The sequence below is a fragment of the Motacilla alba genome, chromosome 20, assembly GCF_015832195.1.
Source record: "Motacilla alba alba isolate MOTALB_02 chromosome 20, Motacilla_alba_V1.0_pri, whole genome shotgun sequence".
NCBI classification, from domain to species: Eukaryota; Metazoa; Chordata; class Aves; order Passeriformes; family Motacillidae; genus Motacilla; species Motacilla alba.
In genome coordinates this window covers 8079883-8107853 of record NC_052035.1, presented here as the reverse complement: position 1 = coordinate 8107853, position 27971 = coordinate 8079883, and the positions used below count along the sequence as shown (strand labels likewise).

Below are 27971 nucleotides of genomic sequence, written 5' to 3'. Positions count from 1 at the left end.
CGCGGCCCCGCCCACCCGTCGGCGGCGCTCTATAAGAGGCGCGGCGGGGCGCGGGCTCCTTGTCCGCCCGCCGCGTCCCCGCTCCGCTCGCCGCCTCTCGCCATGAAGGTCGCCGCTGTCGCTTCTTCGCCGCTGCCCGCGGGCGCCGGCGGCCCGCTGAAGGCCGTGCGGCCCGGGGAGGCCGCCCGCTGCGGGCCGGGCCCGGGGGTGTCCCCGGTGGCGGCGGAGCAGGCGGCCGCCGCGCTGCTGTACGATATGAAGGGCTGCTACTCGCGGCTACGGGCACTGGTGCCCACTCTGCCGCGGCACCGGCGGGTCTCCAAGGTGGAGCTGCTGCAGCACGTTATCGACTACATCTGGGACCTGCAGCTGGAGCTGCAGTGCGGGCCCCCGCGCCCCGCCGCTGCTGGGGACTCCCCCGAGGTGAGTGCGGACCCCGCGGCACCGGCTCAGACCCGCGCTCCTGACGGGCAGCACCGGCGTTCCTTGGACTCTCCTTCCCGGGGATGTCCCTTCCTCCTGCCCCCTTTCCATCCCCGGCACCCTCTGGCAGGTATTGACCGGCCGCTTCGTGTCCCTTTCTCGCAGGCTCCGTGCATTCCCGCTGCCGATCGGATCCTCTGCCGCTGAGACCGCTCTGGACCTTCCACGGACATCCCCGGGATCCCGGTCCCACCACGGACATCGTCCCCGGGACCCCGTCCCCGAGCACCGCGGCTCACCTGCATCCCTGGCTCCCCGGCGGCCCCCCCGCAGCCTGGGCAGGGGGTGCTGTGGGCCGGATCCTTCCTTCTCAGATTGCTGAGAGCATTCCCCGTATTGTATATTACAATGATGCTGGAGAATATTGTTCTACAATAGCTGGAGTTTTGTTATTAAACAAGCCCTGATGACCACACGTGCGTTTTCTTCCTGCCCCTCACACCCCCTCCCCTGGGTTTTGGGGGTGTTTTGCTCCGGGGATTTGTGCCCCGTTTAACGGGGGGCAACTTGTGCAGACCACTGTGGGCTGGGTGGGTGTGTTGGGGGATACAGGGTCTGGGACTCTGTGGTGGTGCTGGGGAAGGGATTTCTCAGGGGCTGGTTCCAATTCCCTGTGTCCCAGCGTTGCCCCCACAGAGTCTCTCCCAGTGGTTCCCGTGGGTTTTCACTGCGTGGGCTCGCACGTGGGGTGTTGAGGGTCAGACACAGGAGGGAAGATCGTTTGCACCCTGTCTTCTGTGGTGGGTTAATGCAGCAGCACGGGGATGCATCTTCCCGGGATTAGGCACCTAATGGGGTGATGACACAGAGGGGACAGTGCTGTGAGCCCGCTGCGGGGTCCTGTGCGGGATGGGAGTGTGGTTTCCCCATCTCCCTGGACAGTGGTGTGCTCACAGCCTGGAATTCGCTTCACTCCCCTTCCCAGCTGGGCCGCCTGCACCCAGCAGCCTTTCCGAGGCTCCTGCTGTGGGATTGTTGCTGTGTCAGGGCTGGGGGATTGCAGGGGCGATGATTCAGGGACTGATCCCTTTACAGGGGAGAGCAGATACCAATCCTGGGGTGCTTCTCGCTGTGGCCTCGCCCCTGTGGTTCCTGCTCTTCCTGGAGCAACCCCTGCCTGTGGGGACGCACAACCGCTTGGGACAAGGAAATTGCATCAGGGCTTGTGCAAGCCCGAGGGCTGGGGGTGCCCCGGGCAGCTGCCCTTACCTGAGCTTCCCTGTGACTCACAAACACGCCAAGGATCTCACGGCCTCCTGTTCCAGATCTGTTCAGGGCTCCCTAGGTGCCTGGCAGGGGACAATCGGGATGCCTGGAGGGGCTCTTGTTGCTCTGGTGGCACCCTTTAGGCGCCCCCCCCTCCCCAGGGTCCTGCAGCCGGGGGATTTGGGGCTGGAAGGTGCTGAGCAGCCCCGGCACAGGCGTGTGTGAGGCTCTGCACACCCTCTGTGTGTGTTTGTGCGGTCACAGCTGTGTGTCCATGCGTGTCCAGTGCCCACTCGCGCTTCCCCAGCCCAGCCTGGCAGGGCCCGTGCAGGGGACAGGTCACTCGGGCTATCGAGACGCTGCCTCGCCTGCCCACCCCTGTCCTGGCTGTGACATGGCAGCAGGGGACACGAAGTGGGGCCGGGGGCTCTGGGTCTCTGTGGATGAACTTGTCCGTCCTTGGATGGGTCCCCTCCATCACCCCCCAGGTCCTCTCCATCGTCCCCCCGGTGTCTCCTCCGCCGCCCGCCCTCCTCCAGCCCCGAGCGCGGCGCGGCCGGGCCGGTGGGTCCCTCTCCCGGTGCCCGCTCGCACTGCACGGCTCGGGCCGCCCGCTGGAGCAGCCTGGAAGGTCCCGGGACAGGGAGAACCGGGGCTGGGGGCTCTGCTGGGGCCGGGGGCAGCGCGGGAGGCGCTGGGGCTCTTCCGTGCCGTGTTCCCGGGGGCCGTCCTTGCCTGTTCATTGCCTGATGTGGAAGCTCCCGCTGGAGCGGTGGGGAGAGGGACTCCGTGTGTGTCCCCACGTCTCTGCCTGACCCCTGTCCGGGCCCTCGCCGGGCAGCCCCGGCCGCCATCCCCTCCTCAGGGGACGCGGGGTGGCCACCGGCGGGTCCCCGGCACAGGAGAGCTGGGGAAGGGGTGCGGGGGCCAGCCCAGGCTCGCAGCGGGGCTGGCAGGGCGAAGCCGCGGGCACGTGTCGGGATGCCGGATGCGGCGGCACCAGGATGCACCGGAGAGCCCGAGGGAGCGCCCAGCCCGCGGGCACCTGCGCCCCAACCGGTCCCTCGGTGTTTTCATGGGACCTGATTCATCCCGGAAGGGATTAGGGACGGGGGAAATGGGTGACGTTGTGGTCTGACCAGGAGCCGGGATGGACACTGGCGTCAGAGCTGGTCCCTGCTGCTCAGTGCCACGCACGGTCCCCGGGACACGGAGGAGCTGGTGCCCATGGCAGGAGCTGCGGCCCCCGCGGCGCGGGGCACTGCACCCCCCTGGCGCGGTGAGTGCTGGCGCAGGGCAGGGGCACCCAGGGACAGAGGGGCTGTGGTAGGCGCTGGGCTGGGGCTCAGGGTCCGTGCTGGCCTCTGGCTCGCTGCCGGGGGCACTGGCCACCCCTGCAGACGTGGCTGGTGGCACCGGGCACCCCAGGCCAGCGGGCAGCTGCTTTCGAGGCCTCCGTAAGGTGCGTTGTGTGGGCTGTGGTCCCTCTGGGGAGGCTGCCCGTGGGCTCCATGTGCCCCTGCGGTGCTGAGATGAGGCCCTGGCCCTACTGGAGGCACCTCTGGGTCTGCCAGGCTGGATCCAGGAGGGCAGCTGGACCCCTGTCATCCAGAGCTCACAGTGCTGGAGGGGACAGTCCCTCTGAGGGTGGGTTTGGCAGTGCGGGTGGCTCCTTCCCCACAGCTGGGGTTTTTGGAGGGGATTGCACAGTTCTGCTCTCGCTCTGACTGTCCCAACTTTTCCATCACTTCCCTGGGGGCTACTTCTGCCCCCTGAACACCCTGATCCCCACTGAGATGTAGGTGACCCTACACAGGCTTCCCAGAGCCCTTCCCAAAGTGGGAACGGCTGCTGCTCCTCGGTGCAAATGTGTTGAGCCCTGTGTGCCCTGGTGCTGGCCCCCTGGCCCAGGACCTGCTCACTGTGTCCCTGTCCCCCACTCTTCCATTGCTCCCAGGCAGGGCACGGCTGAAGCTCTTCGTGGCCTTGGCCCAGCCGGGTCTCTGCGTGTCCCCACATGTCCTGTGCCCCTGTGGGGAGCCCCAGCTGGTGTCCCTGGCTCGTGTGCACCCCCAGGGTGGGGGCTGGCAGGGTTGGTGTGGGACCCTGCCGTCCCCTGCTCCCACGATGGGGCTTCCCCTTTGAGTCACGCGTTGGGCAAGGCCGGGCTTTCGGTGGCCGGAGCACTGTGGTGTCCCCGCACGTGCTGATGTCACCCAGGGCTCCCTGTCCCCAATATAAGTCCTGGCTGTGCTGGTGCTCAGGGAGGGGGTCTCTACGCCTGCTGCGTGTCCCCCAGACATGTCCTCTGCTCCAGCCTCCAGGTCCCAGGACCAGCCTCGAGGTGCTGTGTGGCTCTGCTTCTTGCTCCTGCTGCCCACCTGTGTCTCTGCCACCACCACCAATCCTGGCATCAAGGTCTGGCTGACCCAGAGGACGCTGGAGTTTGGTGAGTCTGTGCTCCTGAGTAGGGAGGGATGGGGGGAACCAGCGGGGGATGACGCCCAGACTGCTGAGGACGGGGAATGAGGGGAACCAGTGGGCACCCCCGGGAATGATGGCAAGTCTGCCAGGAATGGAGGATGGAAGGGCCATCCTGGTCCTGGCTGCTCACTCTGCTGACACCCCAGGTACCCCAGCCCCTTCCTTGGTGTCACCCCAAATTCCCACTTTGCCGCAGGCCGGCGCTTTGGGCTGGAGCTGCTCCAGTCGATGCTGCAGAAGGAGCATGAGCTGAACCTGACGGGTTCCTACAACACCCCGCTCCTGGGAACTCTCACCTACGCTGTGCCACGGTAGGAGCCACCTGTGGGGGCCCTGTCCCTGTCCCCATCCCTGTCTGTGCCACAGCCACAAGCACAGCTTGCCTGTGTTGTGCAGGATCCACATCCGTGAGCTGCAGATGAATGAATCCACGCTGGGCTTTGCCGAGGACGTGGGGCTGAGGCTGACGGTGCAGCGCGCCCGAATCCAGCTCAGCGCCGACTGGGCAGCCCGGCTGGGGGCCATGTGAGTCCTCGGGGGGACAGGGACGGGGCTCAGGGTGGCCCAGGGTCACCGCTGTCCCTGTGCTCACCCGCTCTGTCCCCAGCCAGGACAGCGGCTCTGTGGAGCTCCGCATGCAGGACCTGGCCGTGGCAGCGGTGCTGGGGGTGAGCGAGGATGGCAGTGGCCACCCCACGGTTTGGAGCGCCGGCTGTGACACCCACGGCACCGACCTGCGCATGGAGTTTCACCGTGGATACAGGTGATGCCAAGCCCCCTGCTCCGTCCTGTCCCTGGCATGCAAGGACTACTGGTGCCCCAGCCAGGGTGGTGGGCTGGGGCAGGCTGGGTGGGTGCCATGAGGTGATCTGAGCACCCCACTCTGCCCTACAGCTGGCTCTACAACCTGCTGGCACCTCTGCTCCAGAGAACCCTGCGGCAGCAGCTGAACAAGCAGGTGGGTGCCCAGCCCCTGTGCCCTGGGCTGTCGGTGTCCCCGTCCCCCCCAGCCCAGTGAGAGGCTTGGGGACCCTCATCCCTGAGCTCCCTGACACCCTGCTCTGCTTCCAGCTCTGCCTCGTGCTCCACAGGGGCATCGACAGGCTGGACGCTGCCCTGAAGCACATGAAAGGTGGGTGAGGGGACCCCAGGACTGGGGACGGGCAGGGTGGTCCTGGGGGGCTGTGGACAGGACTGGTGCCCAGCAGGGTCTGCAGGACCCCACTGTGGGGCTGCATCCTGACCGAGCCGGGCTGTGGGAGGGGGCTGGTGGTCTGACTCCTCCCATCCACCTCCGTGTCCCTGCAGTGTCCACCCAGCTGGACACCATTGCTGCCATCGACCACTCCCTGCTGGGACCGCCGGCCTTCACAGAGGAGTATGGGGACCTTGCCCTCAAGGTAATGGCATCCTGGGCATCCCTGGGCCAGGTGTGGGAACAGGGCAGCCTGGCTGATCCTCACATCCATCTGCGTGTCTGTGCAGGGAGAGATCTTCAGGGTGGGCACGTACCAGCAGAGACCCTCAGCACTGCCTGTGGCATTACCCTTGGCACTGCCCGTGGCTTTGCCCACGCCCCTGCCCACGCCCCCGCCCATGGCCCACGAGCCCACGCTGCTGCTGGCTGTCACCGAGCTCGTCGCCAGCTCGGCCGCCTTCACCTACTTCACAGCCGGGGCCCTGCGCAGGAACATCTCCAGCGACGTGGTAGGGGTGGCTGGGGAGCAGAGCTGTCCCCGCTGCGGTGTCCCCCTGCCCGCCCCTGCTCAGCCCCAGCGCTCTGATCCCTCCCTGCCTTCCAGCTCCCCCGGCGGTTCCCGCTCCAGCTGAGGACCAAGAGCATGGAGGTCTTCTCCCCTCAGGTGAGTGGGATGGGACACAGGGACAAAGGGACACAGGTAGGACATGGAGGAGGACAGGATGCAGGTGGGATGGGACACGGGATGCAAAATGGGATTGCAGGAGGAACAGAAGATGTAATGGGGTGCTGGAGGGTGGGACATGAAATGGTGTAGGAGGGACGGGAAAGGGATGGGGCATGGAAGGATGGGATGCAGGAGGGAAAGGTTGCAGGTGGGATGGAACATGGGGTGACACCGAGGTCAAATGGGGTGCACGAGGGACAGGACAGGGAATGGGGTGCAGTGGAAATGGTAGGTGTTGCAGGCAGAAGGGAGCACCCCAGGACAAGGTCGTGGGCAGGGCACTGATGGGCACATGGGACCTGGGCAACGGTGGGGACCTGATGGGGGCATGGCCAGCACGGCTCTGTGCCACCCCTGCCCTGTCCCTCCCAGCTGCAGGAGCGCTATCCAGACCAGCCCATGGAGCTGCACCTCTGGGCCCGCCAGCAGCCCCTGCTCTCCTGCCATCCTGATGCCCTGCACGGGACCCTCTTCAGCTCTGCCGAGGCCTTCGTGGTGCTGCCCAACGCCACCCGTGTCCCTGCCTTTCTGCTGAACATCGTGAGTGGCTGCTGCTGCCACGGCTCAGGGAGCCAGGGGACCCCAAAGGACCTGGCTGGGGCTGGTGTGCCTGTGCTCCTGGCTGGGGCCAGCTGGCTGGCACTGGGGGATACTGGGGCCATGCTGGGTGGTGCTGGGGGATACTGGGGCCATGCTGGGTGGTGCTGGGGGATACTGGGGCCATGCTGGGTGATGCTGGGGCATACTGGGGCCATGCTGGGTGATGCTGGGTTGCAGGCACTGCCGTGGTCTCTCCAATGTCTCTTCCTGCTGCAGGATGCCAACGTGACAGGGATGCCGACAATCACCAGGAACAGACTCGGGGGCACTGTGAGACTGACAGGGTTAGTGTCCGACCCTGCGCTGGGTCCCAGCTCCCCTAGGACATACCTGGAGAGCTCCCCCACTCTCCACCTCTGTCTGTTTGCCTCCCTGAGTCCTGCTCAGACCCCATCCTGCTCCCAGTTCATGTCTGTGCCAGCTGCCCTGGCAGTAGGTGCTCAGCTGGACCTGCTCTGCTGGGGTCCTGGTCCCACCATGGAGCTCTGCCTGTCGCTATCCTGGGTAGGACAGCTCCCATCCCTGTGCCTGGTCTGACCCTGATCTTGTCCTACAGGCTCCATGTAACCCAAGTGGCATCAAACGTGGGCCCAGTGGAGGTGAGTGGCTGTGCCAGGGAAGCCAAGGGGTGCCTTGGATTCCACATCACCTTGTGGAGATTCTGGGGTGCTGTGGACCCCATGCATGGCAAGTCTGGCGGGGGGCTGAGCCCTGCCTGCAGCATGGACCCCTCTGCCTGTGCTGAGCCGGGCTCAGGGCCTGCCTGTCCCACAGGTGAAGCGTCTGGAGACCCTGCTGAAGTTTGGGCTGTGGCTTTTTGGGGTTCCCCGGGCAAACAGTAAGTGCTGTCCCCGTCCCGTCCCCATCCTCCCACAGCTGCACCAGGGCCGTCCCCTGCTATGGCTTTGTCTCCCCACAGAGTGGCTCCAGGCTGGCATCCCCCTGCCCCTCCCACGCGGCCTCAGCCTGCTCAGACCCCGGCTCTCGCTGCACCAGGTGGGTGCCAGCACTCTCCCCTTGCCCCGGGGTCCCCCATGTCCCTCCTATCCCCTCTCTCACCCTGACTCCCTGCAGGGCTTCGTGCTCATCGCCACGGACCTGCGGTACGAGCCATGAGACCAGCTGCCTCGCGGGAACCCGCCGGTCCTGTCCCCGTCCCCATCCCGTGCCATCGTGCCCCGTGGCTGGCACAGCCCCCCGTCCTCGGCAGGGATTAAAGCGGGAGCGGAGCTCAGCCCGGTGTGCTCTGGGGTGTCTCGGGGAGCCCCCACGCCCTGTCTGCCAGGTCCCATTCCCGACTCCACAGCGGGGCATCGCCGTGTCCTCTGCTGCGAGGGGCTCTGGCTGTGCCCTGGGGTCCGTCCCCTGCGGGGGGCTCCGGGGGGCTGGGGACGGGGCGGGCTGGGGACGGGGCTCGTGGCCCTCGGGGACCGGGGTTCCCTCCGATCCTCGCGGCTCTGTCGGTCGCGGGGTCCCCGTGCTGGCGCTCCCGCAGCCGCTGCGGCCGCAGCTGCTCCCGCTGCCCACGGGATGGTGCTCGTGTCCGCGGGCTCCCGCCGGCCACGGAGCGCGCCGGGGCCCGGCCGCTGCCCCCGCTCCGGGGGTCCCCCGAAAGGACCGGGGAGGGGGCTGGGCAAGGCTGAGCTGGGCGCGTCCTGCCGCGGGAGGGATGCGGGGGGCTCGGCGTTCCCCGTACTCGTGACATGCCAAAACAGGCCGGGTGTTTGTGCGGTCCAAACCGTGCTGCGGTGAGCCCCGCACAAAGGGAAGGTGCTCCTTTGGAGGGTAGCCCCGGGAATGCGGGGGGCTGTGGGTCCCAGTGAGGTTGTGAGTCCCCTGCCCTCCTCCTCCCAACGTGACAACGGGTGCTGAGCCCGTGTCCCCAAAACCAGCACCCCCGGCCCAGCTGAGAGCCTGCCCTGGGCTCTCCTGTCCCCATCACCCCTTCGTGCCACCCCACCACCATGCCTCTGGACCACAGCAAACTGCCCTTGGAGCTCCCCAACCCTTCCCTGGGCAGGGAGGGACCTTATCCCCATCCATCCATCCATCCATCCATCCATCCATCCATCCATCCATCCATCCATCCATCCATCCATCCATCCCTCCCACTGAAGCCAACCCCTTTGTGCCCAAAGTCTCTCAAATTCCCAACGATTGCAAAGACCACAGCACCAGCAGCAGCTCGAATGACAAATTTATTTGTGGATTCACCTCCACCTGCAAACCGAAGCGTTCAATGGGCTAATGCTAATCCTCGAGCTCCCCACGCGGGATCTGAGTGGGTCCGACATGGGCAGCGCGAGTCCGTGCTCAGTGGCCAAGTGAGCCCCCCTGGAACCTCCGGTTCTCCCCTCACCTCCATCCCAGCTTGGCCTCTGCAGGGAGCACGGTCCCACACATAAATACGGACAGACAAGATAACAAAAATAGCATTAATAGTATTCACAAATGAATTAAAAACTACTCGTATATGTACAGCAGAGCGCGGGCAGTATGTACACGGACAAGCTGTGGACAGCTGTGTCTGCCCGCGGTGGGCTCCGAAGGATGAGGGCGTTTATTCTGGAAGCTAATTTCAGCTCAAAGGCCGGAGGTTCCCTGCTCCAGCAGCAGGAGCAGCGTAGGAATGAGGGGGAGGGAAGCCAGACACCTCAGTCACTGCATGCAGCCATCACAGCCACGCATGGGCACAGGGATCTGCCTGCACTATGGGACTGGGAACACGGGGAACAGCAGTGGAGAGGCCAACAGCTCCTATTGTCCCCAAAGAGGCTCCCCGGAGGTGGAGATGGCTCTCAGCCAGTGCCAGCCCCCACTTCCATCTCCCCTGGGCTTGCTTCCCTGCTCATCTCATGAATCAGCTGCTCCCTGGGCTTTGCCACCCCTGTGAAGGTGCTTCCCCTGACCCTTCTGATCCCCAGCTCTGGGTTCCTGGACACCACAGCCCCTGCTCTCTGCAAAGCCCTTTGTGCCAGGGACAGTCTCCCCCTTTCCTGCCTCCTTCCTTTGCCAGCCCAGAGGAACAGGCTGAGAAGGGATGAGCACTGTCCCACAGCCATCTATATTTGGAGTGAGGAGGAGGAAGAAGACAAAGAACCCTTCAAACCATGCACAGCTCTGGGCCTGGCACACCATCCTCATCTGGGACAGGCCGCAGCTCCCAGAAACTGAGTATGCGGGGAGAAAGGAATTCTGACCGAGGGCAGAGCCCCTCACCTCTGGCCTCTGCCTCCTCCTCTTGCTCCCCCTGCCACAGGGATCTCTGACTGGAGAAGCAAGGACGGGATAGGGATGCTGCAGGGAAGCTCCATCCCGCTGGGCAGCCCGTCTCGTCCTGGTGCCTGAGCATGCCAGAGACGGGGGCACGGAGCCTGACCCTTGCTCTGGCTGGGGAACTTTATATTAGTGACACATCTACACACACGCACGCACTCACACATGCAAAAATAAGTCTGTTTATTCTCTTCCAAATTATTTGGAGAACCCTGCAGGGCTGGGACACCTTCTAGCCTGTGCCCCCCCCAGCTGCCTGGATCTCCCCAGCGCTGGGAGCTGCTGGCTGAAGTGCTGCATTGGCCTCAGCGCCTTTAAAACACAACGGAACAGTAAATAAGACGGGCTACAATAAAGGAGCTGGCGGCACGAGGGAGGAAGCTCCACGGAGCAGGGTGCTCGGCTGGGATGGAGGGGCTGCCCCTGTGCCGGTGCTCGGGAGCGGAGTGTAGTGGATGTGGCGGTGAAGGCGCGGCCGTCCTGGCCACGGGGGCTCGGCGGCGGCTCACTTGCGGCTCAGCAGGGATCCCAGCAGAAGCACTCCGGCCACCGTCGCCCCGGTCAGGAGCCATTTGTTGAAGGTCTCCTGGCCTTTTCTCACCTCGGCAGCAGCATCGTTCCCATAGAGGTCCACAAAGCGCGCCTGCGGAGAGAGGAGAGTGGTGAGCACGGGGGTGTGAGCGGAGCAGAGGGAAGGGCTGGCAGGACAGTGGCCGTGGGGACCGGGCAGATGACAGATGCCTTGTGCTTCCTCGCTCTGAATCATGCACGCAGGGCAAGGGGAGAAGCACAGTCATGAGAGAAGAGGATGCCAGAAAGGATTTGTGAGGAGAACACCACGCGGGCAGGGCAGTGGATGCATCACGTGCTCTTGGCTCTCTAAAATTAGCATCCAAGTGTGATAGCAATCATTGCAGTGGGAACGTGCTGGGCTCCATTCCCTGGCCGAGCCCTGTGGAAGCAGCAGCAGGGCTGGTGCCCAGGGTTGCACGAGCCCACACCGCACATGCCCCCAGTGATTTTGTGTCCACAGTGGAGCCTCCCACCTCCCACTCCCACGTCCTGGCCCTCGCAGGTTACTCCACAACACGAGCTGGATTTCACGAATCCCTGCGGCCAAGGCAGACATTGGGTCGCCAAGCTACTGCATTCCCACGGCTTCAGGAGAGCAGGCCAAGCACGAGGCTTGGCCAGGAATGCAGTCACTCCGGCCTGGCTCGTCTGAGCCGGCTGCCTCCAGCAGCAGCAGGAGCTGGGAAGACCTCAGCCCATGGTAAGGAGAGCTGCTGGGGTCCCTGAGCTGCACACGGCAGGGCAGGAGGGGTCCCGGGGCAGGCAGCAGGGAAACACGTGGCCCAGGATCTCTGAGGTTTATCAGGGCTGAGCAGGAGGCGCAGAGCTGGACGGAGAGGAAGCTGCAAGCTCCAGGCTCAGGGATCGCCAGCAGCTCAGCGTCAGCAGGGGCTCGATGCTGTCACACCTTGAGCCCATCTTCCCAGCAAGATCCCCTGTTTCCTGGTAAGTGAACGCAGTTCCAGTAACCAGGCTGCTCTGGGAAAGCAGAGATAAGCCCGGCTGACGCTGTCACGCCTCGCCACGGCCTCTGGGCAGGCAGGGGGAGCATTCCTGCCTGCCTGCTCTGCCAGCACTCTGCCTCCCACACCTGCCCACAGCCTGTGGTGCCCAGGTCGTGGCTGGCATCCAGGTGCCTCTCCTCCATGGAACATGGTGCCAAGTCTCCCAGCTCCCACCGAGCAGCCCCAGGATGGTCACAGCTTGTGGGGTATCTCCTCACCATGCCACATACCTATGACAAAGCTCAGACAGTTTTTCAAAACAGGGTGTGCAGCAGACCTGCCTGCTTACTCCCAGGGAGCTGGGCTGTGTCCCTCCCCATGGCCACAGGACTCCCCACCACAGGGGACCAGGTCCTTGATAAACTCTGCACCTCAGCACCCGCCTCTGCCACCAAAGCTCTTCTCCATCTCCCACCAGACACCTCCCCCAGCTGCCTTCCACACCCCATGACCATGAGGAGGTACTCACAAACCCAAATGCAGAGTGTTGGGACACAGGGACTTGGATAAGTCACCCTGGAGCATGTCACTGCTGCCACCTCACTTAGAGTCCTCTTCAGGGGTATGACAGTCATCCCCATGACTCCCACCACCTACACAGAGTGGCAGAATGCAGCTCACTTCCCATCATGCCTGCCAGCTGGCATGGGATCCGTGGAGGTGTTGTACTGTGTCCTGACCCTGCAGGAATGGGCAGCATGGAGCTCACAGGCAGATGCAGAAAGGCGAGGGCTGCTGCCTGCCTTCCACTCACCCAGGGAACAGCGAGCGATGTGCTGCAGGAGAGAGACAGGAGCAGAGCCCAAACCCAAGAGGAGATATTTTAAATTGTGGCACAGGAAATCCTTCTGCTGATAGGGATTGGTGATGAGTATGGAGCTATGACAGCACATGGCAGTGGCAGCAAACTGAGAGCAGGCTGGCAGGGATGGAGGGCACAGGGAACTGGGGCAGAAGGCACCTGTCCAAAAAACACCACCCCTACAACATTTGTGTCTGGGGAGATTTAGGTTGGATGTTAGAAAAAGGTTCTTCACCAGGAGGCTGGCTGGGCATTAGAACCAGCTCCCCAGGGCAGTGGTGATGGCACTAAGCCTGAACCAGAGTTCAAGGAGTGTTTGGACCACACTCGCAGGCACATGGTGGGATTGCTGGGCTGTCCTGTGCAGGGCCAGAAGTTGGACTTGATGAACCTTGTGGATCCCTTCCAACTCGGCATATGTTTTGATCTCCCAGTGCCAGGGCCCTCGCTCCAGGGATGGTCCTTCCCTTGGACACACATCCCAGCCACTTGCTCACAGCACCTGAGGCTGCAGAATGCTCAGCTGGAGGAAGGCAGCTGCATCCTTGTGATGTATTCCCCAGAAGATCTGCTTTCCTCAGGGATTCAGTAGGACCTGCCCCACCGAGAGTCCCACACATCTCCACAGGCTCCTCCTGACCCACAGCAGGGATGTCCCCACTGTGCCCAGGAAGGCTGCAGTGTTGGACAGGGCCACACATCTATCCAGCCTCTCTGTGGGGCAGGCACCAGGAGAGGCCCCCCCGGCAGGGCAGGGAGCCAAGGAGGGCTGGCAGCCGGCTCTCCATGCTGCTTTTTCCATGGCATGCGCTGCCTTTGGGGAAAGGCAGTTCCAAGAAGCCCTCGCTTCCAAGAAAAGGAAGTGTTTGCTGAAGGAGAGATAAATGGCGCAGAGTGAACGCAGAGCTATCGGGGGCTACAGGCGGAGAGGAGCACAGCCAGAGCCCGGCACAGGCAGGGAGGGACGTGAGCCCCTCTCCTTCCCTTGGGAAGGGAGCAGCAGCTGCTGGAGCCACAGCTGGGGGCCCCAGGGGACCCGAGGAGAGTGCCTTGCCCTTCCCCGGGGGAAACCACCCTAGGAGCTGCGATAGCTCAGCCTCTGCACAACTTTGATCCCAGATGTGTCCCCTGGGAACCAGATCCCAGACCAGAGGGAGTGGGAAAACAGGCAGGAATGTCCTCCCTGCCCATGCTGGGGGCGGGTTGAAGGTTAGGGAAAGGCAGCTTGCTCTGTTCCCACACCATCCTGGGCCTCGGCCACTCTGCACCTGAAGCCCAGCACTCCCAGGACTGATCCTGACCTCTCTGGCCTGGTGTTTGGATCTCAGGCTTGCCCAGACACGTCCAGATATTTCTGGCCTCCCCCAGTCACCTTTATCTGAGAGGAAATATTTGGAATTCCTGAGTTGATCACAAGGACTGTGGTAGCAACAGCACCACAGTGTCTCAATCCGTGGGCCTGTTCCACCCGAGAGGACAGGCTGTTCCACCAGAACGCCGTCACATCCCCTTCCCCACCCCCGTGACTGACACGTCCGAGGAGGATGCTCCAGAGCAGGCAATGAGTAAGCAGAGATCTTATTCCTATGCAAGAGGCAATCCCCTGCCTTTGCCTCTCCTCCCTAGAGCTGGGGAAGGAATCCACATTTTCTTGTTGGAGCCTAAAAGATCACTCGCTGGAGGAGCTGGGGTAGAGCGTGCTTCCCTCCTGCTGCATATGCTGCTTGCAGGATGCAGAGAACCTGGAGAGTAAGGCTCCACCACGCCCCAGAGCCGGGGCAGGGAGGTTCTGCAGTGCCAAAAGTTCCCTGGACACTCACAGAGCCCCAAACTGCAACCCAGCAGTGTGGGGGATGCAGTAACCATCTAAACACTGCCCAGTGCCCACACACAACCCTGCGGCTAAAAGGCAAGAGGAGCAGGTCTGACCTGAAGCGCTCTGTCTCAAGTGGGAGAGCAGACTAAAGAAGCATGACTTCTGGCTGAGACACTACTCACATCCTAGCCTGGGAAGGGGAACACCAAAAATGTGAGGCTCTCATTTGTTTGGTTGGTTTCATTCACCAGTGCTGCCCGCGCGGGAGGGAGAACAGTTGCTGGATCCCATTCAGGGTGAGCAGAGCAGAGCAGGTTCCTCTTTCAAGATAAGCCCCAGCACTTGGGGAAAGAGGATTCGGTGACACTGAGCCATGAGGGCAGGTGAAGGAAGCAGATGTGGGCAATAAACTCCCATCTGGCCTCTGGTGAGGCAGGAGAGGGGAGAGGGGAGGGCTCTGGCAGTTTGGGGCTCAAAGCCTGCCCTGCACAAGGGGGTGAGGGGTATGGAGGTCACTGAGATACCAGGACAAAGCTCTAAAAACCAGCAGAGAAGATCCAGGCTCTACTGGGAGTGAACTTGGTCAAACTTTGACACTTTGAGGCTTGAGCTCCAGCAGGAGCTTTGGAGCTCCCCCACGGCTCCGATACCCAGCCCAGTGAGACAGAAACCCCCAGCACCCACCTCAGCATGCACAACAGCCTTTCCAGCCCAAGGACCCTGATGTGCTTTAGCAAAAATGATCTGGTTCCCCAAAACCTCCCGTGGGATAAGTCAGCATTGTTCTCAGATGGATCAACAGAGCTATGGGGAGTTAAGTGCCTTTCCCAGAGCTGTGTGCGAGCCAGCAGCATGAGCCACAGCATCTGACTCCCAACCCAGGCATTCTCATCACGAGGCAATGTTTCCCTTGAAAACAAGGCTGTTTCTGTTTTACCTTCACCGTAAGTACAGCTGTGTTCCTGCTCAGAGGTCTAACAGCAACCACCGGCCGGGAGCAGAGTCATCTGGATGACCAGACATTTGTTAATGAGATGCTGGGAACAGTTTTGTGCTGAGCAGCAAGACAAGGAGAGAAAAAGAAAGGCGGCAGCTCAGCACAGACCACAACAAAGCCCTGCATCGACAGCAACCTGCTCCCAGAGCCCCTTTGGGCTGCCAGCTCACCACATGGGGCTGGCATATGCGAACCTGGAGGTGAAGCACAGGGGAGAAAAGGCAGCTGAGAGCTTTAAGAATAAAAGAAAACATAAGTATTCCCAAAGGCTGCCACTGGGATCCTGTAAACACAGCTCTGTGGGTCCCTTTGTGATATGAATGGAAGAGACATCCTAGAGGTTCTCCCTGCGCACTGCTCCCCCTGATGCTGTGTCCACATGTGGCCCCCACCACTCCCAGCCCTGCAAGGAGGGCAGCAGGGACAGAGTGTGACTGCAGAGGTCGCAGGACTGCCTGCAGCGCTGGGCAGTGGAGGTCAAGGTGAGCACCTGACTCAGGAGCATGGCAAGGGAACCTGCCATCCAAGGCAGGTCTGACCTTCCCCATAGAAACACAGATCCTAGAATGGTTAGAGGGGACCTTAAAGATCATCTAATTCCAATCTCCCTTCCATGGGTACAGAAGATCCGCAGCTTCACCCCACTGGTCCCCAACAGCAACCCCAGGCAGGCTCAGAATGGGGTGGGGAAGGGGCTCTGGGACACAGAGAGAGGAAGGGGCTCTGGGGACAGCAGCTGCAGGTGCAAATACTCCAGAGACTCAGCTCTAACTGTTATGCAAATGGTGACCTCCAGGGAAGCAGCTGCTGATCTCCATGACAATGGCAGGGAATGCCACCCACCCACTGCCTCTCCTGCCTTTCCTGCCCTTGGAGCTGGTGCTGGGGTGTTGTGGACCCTGGGGTGCTGGCCCCCCCCAAATCCCAGGACATTCATTGAAACCTGCGACTGGGAAGGAGGCAGCCATAAATTCAAAAGAGTCAATTAAATAAGAACACCCCCTCTTCTTTCTCTTCTCACTCGGGCTTTGCTGTGGGACTGCAGCTTGGGGGTCCGGCAGGGAAGCTGTCCCTTGGGCCAAAGCCCAACAGACCTGCAGGGCTCCAGCCTAGCCCAGGCCAGAGCCAGCTCTTTTCTAACCAGAAACAAACCCTCACTCGCACATTCCAGCCCTAATCCTTGCCGCGGCAGCCTTCTGTCAAACTGGTTTCATCACCGGCTCCAGGGAACCTGCAATAACCCCACACCATTCAGCACAATTTCAGCGTTTTCCAAATACATGAAAGAGGCTACGGTGACAGCTGTAACCCCCGTCCCTGCCCCGGGAGACCGCTGTGCACAGCACGAGATGGAGAGCAGGGAATTGCGCTCTCCGTTCCAGAAATCTGCTGAAACATTCATGTGTATTAAAGCCGGAGACGATGTGAATGACTAATCCATTTGCATCCATCTTTCATCAGTGTTCCTCCCAGAGCTAACCAGGCTGAGGGCTCCCGAAGGTGCCACAGCCCCGGCCAGCACCGGGCTGCTCGGCAGGGCGGGCGAGGATGGCAGGAGACACGGCTCTGGTACAAAGGCACAGCGAAGAACACATTGGCTGAGCCGGATCCACTCAAGAGATTAGCACCTGCTGGGAATGGGATTGTTTTCCAAAGGGCATTAAGTGGAATAGTCCGAGGAAAGACGGTCTCTCTGATGCTTCTCCCCACCGGACAGATGGTGTCTGAGCCCCGCAGCAGAGCAGCCTTTGTGCGAGGGGCACGCTCGGGGGGCAGGGAAGGCTCCTGCTCTCACGTCCCGGTTATCTGCCGGGGAGCAGAGGGCCGTGGCCAGCTCGCTGTGCCGGACGGCGCCTCAGCAGGGCCATGGCACCCAGGGAACAGAGCTCAATTTTCACCTTGTCATTGCTCTTCCTGGACGTCAGAGCTCCTGTGCAATCGTGCCCTTGTGTAACCGTGGGGAAACCTGTGCCGGGGAGAGGAGCCATGCTCACGTGTGCCCAGCTGCCGAGCCACGTTCCCTCCTGCCAGGGATGAGTGGGCGATGCTGGCAGCTCTTTCTGGCCCTCACCCGCACCGCGAGCCTCACCAAACCCACCCCACGGGGAATGCTGGCGTTACAAGGGCTCAAGGGAGCCAGGCTGGGTGCAGGAATGGTCCCCAGGGGAGACAGATCCTGGGGAAGAGCTGCCTGGTTCTCCCGCCTCAGCCACTCATCCACCAGCATCCTGGAGGAGCGACAGCCAAGCTTTACCACTTCCCACTTCAGCCCCGGCACCTCACGAGGCTGCCACTTACATGCCACTTGAATGAAAAAGGGGAAAGGGTGGAGGTGCAGGAAGAGGAGGAAGATGTGCTCATTCTGTTTTCACTTCCTGTTAGCTCCATGAAATCTCAAATTATTCAAGCCACAAAGTCCCTTTTAGCAAAATCCTTGCTGACTTGAGGGCAGGAAGCAGTAGGCAGCTGATGCAGCAAACACGAGAGAGAGCAGTGCAGCATGAGAAGGAGACTTTGTGCTCTGCCCTGGGCTCCTCCATGCATGTTGTTGCATGAAATAATCACTGGCTGGTGCACTGGAAGCTTCTAAATGAGGTCAGTTGCTCTATTAAAAGACATTAGCTCTCCAGCAAGTTTAATACACTGGTGAGCCATGCAAGTATAGAACGAAGGCACTCGCAACACTCCATGATGGCTGATTTACAGGTAACAACATCTCATTTTCTCCATATGTCTGTCACATGTCACCCAGGCACTACCCAGGGCCACACACACACCCAGCACACACATCCCAGCCCAAACCCTGAGCCAGCTCACCACAAGTCACACACAGAGAGTAATGCCACGTACTGCCACCAGACGTGCTCCCTGCACAACACAGGCAGTGTCCCCAGTGTTCCACAGCTTCCATGGTGGCACAAACCAGAGAGATGGGCAAATGGGACTGGTACTGTTCAGAGAAGTAATGCAGACAGCTGTCCTGCTCCACCTGATCATGGCACTAGCTGCATTCAAACTAAACCAGCTCCATGCCAGCCTAGACCTCTTCTCTGAGCTTCACAAAGAGCCCTTCATCCCCCAGCAGAGAAGAAACCCCTTCCATGCTCCCTCAGGAAGCAGCCAGTTCCAGCAGCTCCCTTTTGAATCCTACCCCAGGAGCCAGGTCACTGCATGGCTCTGCCCATAGGCCCTTGCACAGTCCCAGCGTGAACAGCTCCAGCTCCTGCTCCGAGCCCTGCCTGCTGCCAGCTTGTCACGTTTTGGAGTATTTGATTTCACTCTTAAGAGCACCTGTCTGGCAGCGGTACAGGCAGGGAGAACCTGCCTGCTCTTTGTTCTTGGCCAGGCAGAGCACGGAGCAGGACACCTGCCTCGGTTTCCCTCTGAGCTCAGGTACAGAGCTGTGAGCCAGGGAACTCTGGGGCCATCCTAGATCAGGAACAGGGGCTAAAAGGCTCAGCCCAGCCCTGCTCCCACCGGAGGCTCCTCATCTCCAGGGCTCATCTCCCCAAGCAGGATACTGATGCCAGGAGCTAGCTACTAATTGGATCTACTTAAATCAGCAGCTACGTCTGCAGACACAGCTGAAACACAAGCTTGAGCAGGAAGGAGGATAATGCAATAAATTCAAACAGCTCTCCCCAAGGGAATCACACAACCCCCTGAAACTTCCCTCTTTGCAGATACAGCCCATTACCCTTCCCTGGGCCTGCTGTGCCAGTGCAGAGGCAAGCAGCAGTCAAAAAAGTAACCAGCCCAAAGCCCCCTGAAACACCAAGCTCCCCCAGCTTCCTGCTCCCAGCAGCAGAGGCAAGGCACACCAGTTACAGCACAACATTCTAACAGTCCCTGTGGCCACTGGAGCCTCTCTGGTTAATGCTCTGAATCCCGCTCCTCCCTCCCTCCCTCGCTACCCCGGAGGCAGGCAGCAGCGCTGAGTGCACTGGGTTTCCCATTAAAGAGATCCTGAGAGACAGCACTGGGCTGGTACACGTGAGCACGTGTCCGAGAGAAGACACGGGCGGCTGGAGAGATGCTGGCTGCACGGAGCTGCAGCGGGCGTTCCCGCCTGCAGGCAGTCCTTCCCAGCACTGCTCAGCCCTCCGATTCTTTTTTTTGCTAACTAAATTAAACATGAGGATAAAATAAGCAAAATACCTAAAAATAAAAAAATAAACCGAGCATTTCTACAGCACAACTAGGTCACAGCTCCCCAGCATGCGAGTTGTGGCAGCCACGGCTCAGCCCCTTGAGCCTCCTGGGTTCAAAACTGACATCTCTCTTAAAAGGCTGCTCCCGAAACCCACACCTGCTCTCCGGTGAGCCCAGCTGGAGCCATCTGCTAACGGCTCTGCCTCCCAGCAGCCCTCGGCACCCTCGTTCCGCTGGGCTGTTCTGCCGTGGCAGAGTAACCCTTCTCCCCACCTGACCACGATGGGTGCCAGCCCGTGCCCTGAGCCTGCCCCACTGCCCCCCTCCGCGGGTGCACTGTGGGAGAAGCTCTCCCACGCCTCTGGAATGCGTGTTCCCTAACTTGAGCTCTTGGCATCCCAAGAATGATTAGGAGCGGGACTTCAGAGAGATCTTGCACCAAGAACCCCTCCCGCACATCCTTCCAGGTGAGGAGCAGGGAGGAGGAAGTTTCCCTGTCCAAGGTCAGGGGACTCCGCTTGCCTTTCATGTCTCCACTCTATGTGTTAATCGTTAGTGGCTCAGAACAATAGTGTTTAAGGGCAACATCCCTCCCTTGTGGGAGGGTGGAGCAGGAGAGCAGAGGGTGGAGGACAGTGGCTGCTCTCCTGCCACCGCAAGGCAGAGCCACCCTCAGTGAATACCTTCGCTCTGAATCAGCAGGTAGGTCAACATCCCGGCTGCTCTGGGGTCCCCAGAGGGGACAGAGCAGCTGCCCCCAGCCCCCTTCTGCTCCCACAACAGAAGCCACCATTAATCCCTCGCCTCTCAGTTCAGCAGGTCTGCAACACTTCTACAACTGATATCCATCCCTTCCCTTCCCCCAGCTCCTCCTGGGAATACCCTGGCTTTACAGCGAGTGGGGAAAGAGCTGCTAGAGAAATACTCCTTGTAACGTCAAGATGGGACTGTGCTTACAGCCATCAGCTGCTTGGTAAAAACCAAAGGAAAACAAACCTTCTCAGCTTCAGCAAAGGTCTCAGAGCACCACACCACCATTCAGCTGCACCCAGCGTGTGCCGCAGGCGTGTTGCTGCTCCCGGGGGGAAACCATGTACACAAACCATACCAGAGCTCCATGGAAATCAGGCACAGCAGCCCAGACACACACAGAAAGCTGCAGCTTCCGCTGGGGAAAAGAGAGCTCCCACCCACCCTTTCTGCTGTGCTGGGACACCCCACTGCTGCTGAAGCAGAGAGAGACCCCGGGCAGTGCTCCAGGGACACGGCTCCAGCGTCAGAGAGGAGCAGGATGAGCAGGCGGAATGACATTACTGAGAGCAGCTGTGAACACAGAGCAGCAAGAAACAGTTTGTTAATTATTTCACAGGTCTTTTTTTAAATGACACTCAGCTCTTCGGATTAAAGAGCCTCGGAGTGCTTTAGGAATCAGAGTTGCCAGCGGCTCCCCTGGGAGTGAAGGAAATGCTATCCCTCTCGCTCAAAGACCCCGGGGTTAAGTGGGCTGCTCTGAGCCACAGCCAGCCACGGGCAGGAGTTTGGCTTTCCAGGCGCCTGCTGTAATCACAGATCTAAGGAACGTAATCAAACTGCACCACACACCGAGAGGCAGCAAGGAAAACAGGCAGGGCCCCAAAGAAGGAGAACGAGTAAAGGGGGTAAAGAGCAAAGCTCTGAAATCAGCCTCTGCATTGCTCTTGGTCTAGCGGCAGGAATGCTGCTGTGGGCCGGGCAGGAAGCTGCAGTGGAAGTCATTCCAATGGCATTTCCTGGAGAGCACTGCAGAAAAGCCTCCCAGGTCGAAGGCTGGGTGAGGAACTGCCAGGGATCTGCACGCCGCCGAGCCCAGATCTCCAGCTGTCAGTGAGGATACAGCTACCTGGGCTGGTTGCTCCAGGTAGGACAGCCTGAGTCAGGACACTGCTGGCACCTCCCACAGCCACGCAGGTGAAGGGACATGGGGAACCCCATTGGCAGGAGGACAGTATTTTTTTTCACTCCATGCAGGTGATGACAATGGGGCCATCGTCTCAGCTGCAAGGGATCAAGGCTGTAAAATAATTACAGAGGACAAAGTGCAAAGCAACAGTACAGCTGAGCACCACAGACCAGGTTGCTCAAAGCCCCATCCACCTGACCACGAACACTTCCAGGGATGGGGCAGCCACAGCTTCTCTGGGCAACCTGTGCCAGTGTCTCATAAACCTCACAGGGCAGAGAACCTTCCTGATATCCAATCTAACTCTGCCCTCTGCCAGTGGGGAGGAATTCCCCCTTGTCCTGTCACTCCATGCTCCTCTCCAAAGTCTCCACCTCTGCTAGAGCCTCTTTAGGCACTGGCAGGGAGCTCTCTCTTCTCCAGGCTGAACAACCCCAATTCTCTCAGCCTGAGATGAAGCCAAAGGATTCAACTTCAAGACAGCAAAGCACGGCCTTGGCTATGCTCAGTCATTTCCAGTGAGTCAGTTCTGTTGACCACCACATGGAACAAATGGCTGTGATCTCAAACAGGATTAGAAGTGCCAGGGCATCCCCAAACCCAACTTGTAACACTCAGGAGGGCAGAACTCTGGCAAACCACACTCCCAGGAAATGTGGTAGTGGCAGCGACAGCTTGTGCAGGATACCTGGGACACAAGGCCAAAAAGCATTTTCAAAGAGCTGAGAATCAAAGTCTAACTCTCAACCTGAAACCATTGAGGAGCCTGGAGCCAGAGTGCAGGACGAAATCCCAGCTGTGCATTGTCATATGACACAGGCTGAGTCATTTCCTATCATTTAGAAAAAAAAATTTAAAAGATAAAAATGAGCTTGCTATATTGACATGTTTAAAGGGTTTTCCCCAAAGGGAATCACAAGCTTTTTGTTCTCTGCAGGGTGACACAACACATGTCCCAGCACACCAAGTCCTGTGTGGCCAGGGTCAACTGAGAACCCAGGAAGCACTGAGCCATCGCAGGAAATAGTTCATTCTCCATCAGCCTAGTGCAGTTTGTTGGGATTCACATACCACAGACTGGTCCTAAAGATGCTATCTGCTTTCAGTTCTAGCCTGATGCAGCCCCTTCACGAGGCACCCCACCATATGCCCCACAAACTTCTTGACTCTATATCCACATATCTATCTCCAAGCTCATCCAGAAAACCCTCTGAATGTGGATTTAGCTTTGAAGGAAAAGCTGTCATGCACTGGAGGGCCACAGCCAGGAAGGAACTACTGCTCACTTTCCTTTCTCAAACAGATTAGGCACGGTCAGTACATCTCTGCCTGCCAGGCTCTCTCCCGTTCACCCTGCTCTTCCCCCTCCTTCCTTCCCACTCACCAGATTTCTCCCTCCACAACTCCCAGTCCCCGCTGGCACCACCATTTCAACTTCACAGCTAGTGGGACCTGGTCCTGGTCAAAGCAACTGGCCCAGGAAAGCCTCCTTTTTGGAAGTGATGGCTTGCCAAGGCAGCAGCTCTCTTCTGGCTGGTTATTAAATGTTCCCCTTGGGTTGCTCTTGTTTGTTTGTTTTCCCAGTGCCAGATTGCAGAGCAGAGGGCAAACCAAGGCAGAGCCAGTAAATGTGACAAAACACTTCTATGTTAACGTTATGGAGCAAGATTTACTATTTCCCCTTGCCTCAAAACTTGATTTCTCAAGAGAACTGCTACAGCCCAGCACACAGCAGCCTCCAAAGGCACCTGCACCCTGTGGCCTTCATGTGCTGCCTTTGTTCCACTGGTGGGGAATGAAACAGAGCTTCCTACACAACTGGGCTGTGCAGCACTTGTTATGGGGCCATGCTCCTTCCCTCTTTTAGAGGGGCTTTCCAGGAAGAGAAGTGCTGCAGTGCTCCAAAACATAAACCACCTGGGCCCTGCCAAGCAGGCCTGCCAGAACTTGCATCTCTCTCACCAGGACCTGCCTGCTGCACCTCTCGGGAGTGCTTTGTTTGAATGGGACAGGCTCTAACAGCTCCAATGCACCAAACAGACTCCCTGTGCAAACAGGGCGGCAGGAGAGGGATGGCTCCATCACAGCCAGGGCAGGGTGGCACTCCTCTTGCAGGGAGAGCTGGCAGAAGGCCAGTGGCTTTCTCCCTGCAGCTGGGATCGCAAGAGCGAAGGAAAGCAAAGCATCCCCATGCACACCCCACACGTGAGGCACTCAGGAGCTCTTATGGCCTCTGTCCCTTGGTGTGGAGTGCATGGCTTCCTATAGGAGGGAACATGATGAAAGCTGAGAGTGGAAGAAAGCTACAGCCAAGATGTCAACTGAGCACTCAGGGTTTGCAACAGGCTGGCAGCAGCAACGCTGCCCAGCGCTGGTTTGTTGGTGGCTGGTGGAGTGGACTGCCCACACTCTGGCCTTCACCACCCTGCCTGGCTTCCACTCAGCTCCCAGCACAGCCCAGGCAGCGGCACAGCCTGGGCAGGGAAGTTAAAAGCCCGGTTCAAGGTTAGAACAAGAGAGCAAGGCGGTCCCCTCAGTGGGAAACGGCATTTTTCAAAGAGAGAGCTGGTGGGCGGGTCAGATAGAGAGGAGTCCTGACCCTTCCGCAATCTGTTGAACAAATATTTGTTCCAAACAATTAATTTAGAGACAGACACAAAAAAATTGAAGAGTCTGAATCGTGATGGTTGGGGGTGGGGAACAGAGGGAGGAGGTGTTTGACTCCCCACAAGCAGGGACCAGTGATTTTCCACCAGTGATTTAATCTAAATCCCCCAGAGAGTTCATTTACAAAAAATCAGATTGCATTATCGCCTAGGTCTCCAGGATACAGCCCAATCCGTCACTAACAGCAACAGCCACACTAGCTTGGAAACCTCAGTTTGATCACTTAATTCCAAAACTAATCTGTGGCTCTAAAAGCCAAAAGCAGAGGGAGGGGGAAGGAACTCTGTATTTGGCCAGGGTTATCTGCAGTATGAGAGAGCTAATGGGCCACATACAGCCAGATGAAATGGCCAGCAGATCCTGGGCTATTAATCGAAACCAAGCTCCTCTCCTTGCCTGAACAGCCCCACCCAGGCAGTGCCCCAGGGCGGCCACATTCCTGGAATTCTTTCACCCTTCCTGAACCAGCTCCCTCTCCCTGAGTGCACCAGCTCCCCTTCTTCTCCGGGGTCCCCAGCATTGCTGGCCAGCCACGGGGAGATGGGGAGAACCTCTTCTCTACAAGGAGGGTGCAGAGCACAACGCTGGGCTCAAAGGCTTCTGTCCCCTTCCCAAAATGCTGGGCTCTGCCAATGGACCGCGAGCTGAAGGGGGCTGAGAGGCCCCAGCTCCCAGCAAGGAGGCAATTCCCCACTGCTTAGATGCCAATGCCTGACAGCATGAACTCTTTCCAGTGGGAACCGGTAAAGGTTACACCAGCGGGGAATCACTAAGATGCAGAAGCCAAATGAAAAGTCAGACATCTGTAGGTCATATACCTCCCGCCGGCAGTCCCAGGCTGCACCGCACAGCCGGACTCGGCATTTCAAGAATGCTTCCTGAAGAAATGCTTATTCATGTTAATACCTCACCACTGAGAGCTCCCAGGGTTTGCTGCTGGGGCAGCTGGGAGCACTGCTCCCTGCCAAGGGAAAAGCAGCTGCGGGCTTAGCAGCTCCCCAGCACAGAGGATGCCTCCACCTCGGCCCTGGCTCCCACTGCACCAGCTCAGACAGTCCCAGAAGCCCACCCACCCACCGAGATCTGCTGTGGGATTCACTTCACCATGAGCGAGGCAAAAGCTGTTTCCAGAATGAAGAAGTAGCTGTTACCTCGGCAAACCACCAGCCAGCCCACCACAACGCTGCCTTGGAGAGGAGGAAGCTCCACTCCCTGCTATTAATGACACCTGGAACATGCCCCAGAGCCAGGGCTCTCCTTGAAGAACGAGCTTGGATGACATTAGATTTCCAAAGGCTCTTGGAAAAACAGGTCTTTTACATAACATCCAGGGAGGAGAAAAAGCAGGGATGGAGAAAGACACATCTGAGCACAAACTGTGCCAACACGGCGGGCTGACCCTCTTGGGACAGTGTTTAGAGCACAGAAGGCAAGACCACACACCCCTTTATCCTCCCTGCAAGGGGTAGGACAAGCTGTAGCACAAACATTGCAGGGAGCTGCACCCCGGTCTGACCGGCCCCACTGCCAGCCTGGAGCGAGGGAGGGCACGGGGAGCCAACCCAGCACACAGAGGTGTTCTTACCCATCCGCCATTCTCCTGGATCCAGGGATCTAAGTGGTCGGTCAAGTACGTGGTCATCCAAGACACGATGCGTTTCACCAACACCCGCATCTCCTTAACCACGCTCTCCACGCACAAGGCTCCCCCGAAGGAGAAGAAAGCCACGATGCGGCCCCAGTTCACTCCATCGCGGAACAGTTCGTTCACTACCTGCTCAAAGCTCTGATACGCTGTGCTGGGAGTGATGTGGAGCTGGGAAGTGAGGTCGCTGAACGCCCGCCGGTACCTCAGCTCAAACTCATCCCCCGCCTCTCTCAGCGCCTGCCTCACGTTGGCTGCTCGACGGATCTCATGGACTTCGAGGCTGCTCTGGTGCACGCTGGCTCCGTTCACTATGTGGCTGGTGGCCGCGTGCCAGGAGGGGCTCCCGTTGAGGACCCCGTCCATCTCGTCCTCCTCCCCTGCAAAGTCAGTCCTGTTCTCATCCTCCTCCTCCAGCTGACTCCAGCTGTATCCTTTCTGTGAGAGCTTGTAGGAAACAAAGTCAATCACTAACTCCCGGTTACTGCTGTACATTTTCACACCTGGGACGCCCTCAATGAGTCCATGGTCCGGAGCACAAGCAGATCAGCACTTAGCAGGTCCCGACTCTGCTCCTCTTCCTCGCGACCGATGGAAGCATCTGACCTTAGCACAGAGAAGGAGAGAGGCACCGAAACGGTTAATGCCACAGCTCTTAGATGCACCCGCGCCATTACCACCGATAGCTTATCGTTACACTGAGATCACCCCGCAGCTCTACGCCGAGGCTCAGGGCCACCAGATTGAAGCCGCACGGAGAACCGACCAAAACACCCCCTCCCCCGGAAAGCAGCCTCGAGCCCCGGGGACCCTCAGGCTGGCTCCGAGCAGACCCCAGATCTCACCGAGTGCGGGCTGCGCCTGGCAGGCCGGCTGCGGGCCGGGGCGGAGGCGGTTCTTGTTCTGCTGGAGCTTCGGGTCGGCCCGGAACGCGACAGCACCGCCCCCGCCTCGCCCCGCCCGTTAAAGGGCCCGGAGCCCCCGCCCCCTTCCGCCGGCGTTACCCAACGGCTGCAGCGGCGGCGGGCGGGCAGCGCTGCCCGAGGATCACGGCAGCCTCAGGGCGGCCCGGTGTGACGGTAACCGCAGCCTCCGCCACCCCGAAGCCCCTCGCTCCCCGCAGGCGGAGAGGATAAGCCGCTGAAACCGGCGAGCGCTCGTCACCGCGGGAGCCGCCGCACGGCCCCGCGTCCTTACGGCAGCGATTCCAGTCACGGTTAGCGGCGCGCCGCCGCTGGGGCCGGGACGGCGACACGCCGGGCAGCGGCAGCGGGAGCGCCGCAGGGGGTAGCCGGTCCTCCCGGCCACCGGACTGCCCCCCCACCACTGGAGCGCTTCCCGCAGAGCCCCGAACCAGCTCCCCCCGGCACCGGATCGCCCCCCCGGGTCCCCGGCCGGCCCCACCGGTCGCCGTACCTGGGGGGCGGGGCCGCGCACGAGGGCCGACACGGCGCCCGCGCGGCCGACACGCCGGCCAATCAGCGGCGAGGAGGGGCGGGGTCCGGCCGCGGCCTCTCCCTTTGGCCGAGCCGCGCGTCACTCAAGGTTTACCCTACCCCGCCCCTCACCTCAGCGCCCGACTGAGGGTCCGCGTCCTTCCCGGCTCTGCCGCGCGGGCCCGGCTGGCAGCGCCGCCGGAGGTCGCCGGGAGCCCCGCCGGGCCTCGGCCCGCTCAGCAGTCCCGGGATTCCTTCCACATCGCCCGCCGAGCGGCCGGGGGGGTGCGGTAGGGTGGGAGGGGGCAGCAAGAGGGCGGTGCGCATGCGCACGGCCCCTCAAGGCCGGCCGAGGAGCATCGGTTGGACTGCGCGGGGGCACGGTGCGCACGCGCCCTGCCGGCTGGGCCGGTGCGCAGGCGCGAACGTGCCGGGCGGAGGACGGAGCTGTGGCGCCCCCTGCCGGCCGCGGCCGGGTCAGCTCGGGCCTCCGCTCTCACCCGCCCTGCGGGCACGGCCCTGCCGCCGACACGGCCGCAAGCCCCTCACAGCAGTCCGGGACTAACGTAGGGTGTTTTGTGTCTCCACAGTGCTCAGGGAGCCCGTGGCGGGGTTGTGAGGTTTATGCGGGTAGTGCCGGAGTAGTAAAAGCGACTGTGGCAGCCGGGACCTGCCCCGCCGTTAACAGCTGGCTCCCCATCCCTCTGCAAGGCCGCGGGGAAGATTATGCAGCACTTGGGGTCGATAACGCCACTGCGCAAAGGGCACTCTCTCCTCACAGCATCGAGAAACCTAGCCAGTCTTACCAGGCGGTGGGATCCGCCTTTCCCCAGCCCAACAGTCAGAAGGGCTGATTCGCTGAGGAGCAGCGGGTGGAAGCCGGGCAGCGGACACTGATACAGCCGCAGTACCACAGCCCGGCTCCGGTAGGCTCCTGCTCGGCCCCGCGGCCGCACCGGCTGACAC

At 60.5% G+C, this 27971-nt stretch overlaps 3 protein-coding genes across 16 annotated transcripts; 2 read left to right on the top strand and 1 right to left on the bottom strand.

The window, feature by feature from the left end:
* Window positions 1–52: 52 nt before the first annotated feature.
* Window positions 53–896, top strand: ID1 (inhibitor of DNA binding 1, HLH protein). Its single transcript, XM_038158642.1, has 2 exons — window positions 53–423; window positions 589–896. Exons 1-2 carry the CDS (start codon window positions 103–105, stop codon window positions 628–630), a joined length of 363 nt encoding a protein of 120 aa, XP_038014570.1. The 5' UTR covers window positions 53–102; the 3' UTR covers window positions 631–896.
* Window positions 897–1023: 127 nt separating this feature from the next.
* Window positions 1024–8766, top strand: LOC119710069 (bactericidal permeability-increasing protein-like). Of its 8 annotated transcripts, none has more exons than XM_038158628.1 (15): window positions 1024–2968; window positions 4007–4138; window positions 4370–4484; window positions 4570–4698; window positions 4781–4936; window positions 5068–5131; window positions 5245–5305; window positions 5482–5573; window positions 5659–5880; window positions 5976–6035; window positions 6471–6638; window positions 6915–6982; window positions 7255–7536; window positions 7618–7694; window positions 7773–8766. In XM_038158628.1, exons 1-15 carry the CDS (start codon window positions 2917–2919, stop codon window positions 7913–7915), a joined length of 1821 nt encoding a protein of 606 aa, XP_038014556.1. In that variant the 5' UTR covers window positions 1024–2916; the 3' UTR covers window positions 7916–8766. The 8 variants fall into 8 exon arrangements, with proteins under 8 accessions (XP_038014556.1, XP_038014554.1, XP_038014557.1 ...); XM_038158626.1 differs by having other exon boundaries at window positions 6471–6982; window positions 7255–7297; window positions 7473–7536; XM_038158630.1 differs by lacking the exon at window positions 1024–2968 and having other exon boundaries at window positions 3247–4138; window positions 7255–7297; window positions 7473–7536.
* A 117-nt stretch (window positions 8767–8883) lies between these two features.
* On the bottom strand, window positions 8884–27944 carry BCL2L1 (BCL2 like 1). Of its 7 annotated transcripts, none has more exons than XM_038158639.1 (4): window positions 27812–27944; window positions 25510–26175; window positions 20513–20641; window positions 8884–10617 (listed from the first exon to the last, which is right to left on the bottom strand). In XM_038158639.1, exons 2-4 carry the CDS (start codon window positions 26062–26064, stop codon window positions 10480–10482), a joined length of 822 nt encoding a protein of 273 aa, XP_038014567.1. In that variant the 5' UTR covers window positions 26065–26175; window positions 27812–27944; the 3' UTR covers window positions 8884–10479. The 7 variants fall into 7 exon arrangements, with proteins under 7 accessions (XP_038014567.1, XP_038014564.1, XP_038014568.1 ...); XM_038158636.1 differs by lacking the exon at window positions 27812–27944 and adding an exon at window positions 27138–27803; XM_038158640.1 differs by lacking the exon at window positions 27812–27944 and adding an exon at window positions 27138–27803 and having other exon boundaries at window positions 25510–26170.
* Between the last annotated feature and the right edge of the window lie 27 nt (window positions 27945–27971).

What these genes read in the sequence shown, in the direction of transcription:
- ID1 (XM_038158642.1), top strand. Translation starts at nt 103, where the DNA reads ATGAAGGTCGCCGCTGTCGCTTCTTCGCCGCTGCCCGCGGGCGCCGGC. An exon ending in CTGCTGGGGACTCCCCCGAG is followed by an intron (nt 424 to 588) that starts GTGAGTGCGGAC and finishes CCTTTCTCGCAG; the next exon opens with GCTCCGTGCATTCCCGCTGC.
- LOC119710069 (XM_038158622.1), top strand. Translation starts at nt 2,917, where the DNA reads ATGGCAGGAGCTGCGGCCCCCGCGGCGCGGGGCACTGCACCCCCCTGG. An exon ending in TGGAGGTCTTCTCCCCTCAG is followed by an intron (nt 6,036 to 6,470) that starts GTGAGTGGGATG and finishes TGTCCCTCCCAG; the next exon opens with CTGCAGGAGCGCTATCCAGA. An exon ending in GGCACTGTGAGACTGACAGG is followed by an intron (nt 6,983 to 7,254) that starts GTTAGTGTCCGA and finishes CTTGTCCTACAG; the next exon opens with GCTCCATGTAACCCAAGTGG.
- BCL2L1 (XM_038158639.1), bottom strand. Translation starts at nt 26,064, where the DNA reads ATGTACAGCAGTAACCGGGAGTTAGTGATTGACTTTGTTTCCTACAAG. An exon ending in TCCAGGAGAATGGCGGATGG is followed by an intron (nt 20,642 to 25,509) that starts GTAAGAACACCT and finishes CTGTGTTCACAG; the next exon opens with CTGCTCTCAGTAATGTCATT. An exon ending in GTCCCAGCACAGCAGAAAGG is followed by an intron (nt 10,618 to 20,512) that starts GTGGGTGGGAGC and finishes CTCTCTCCGCAG; the next exon opens with GCGCGCTTTGTGGACCTCTA.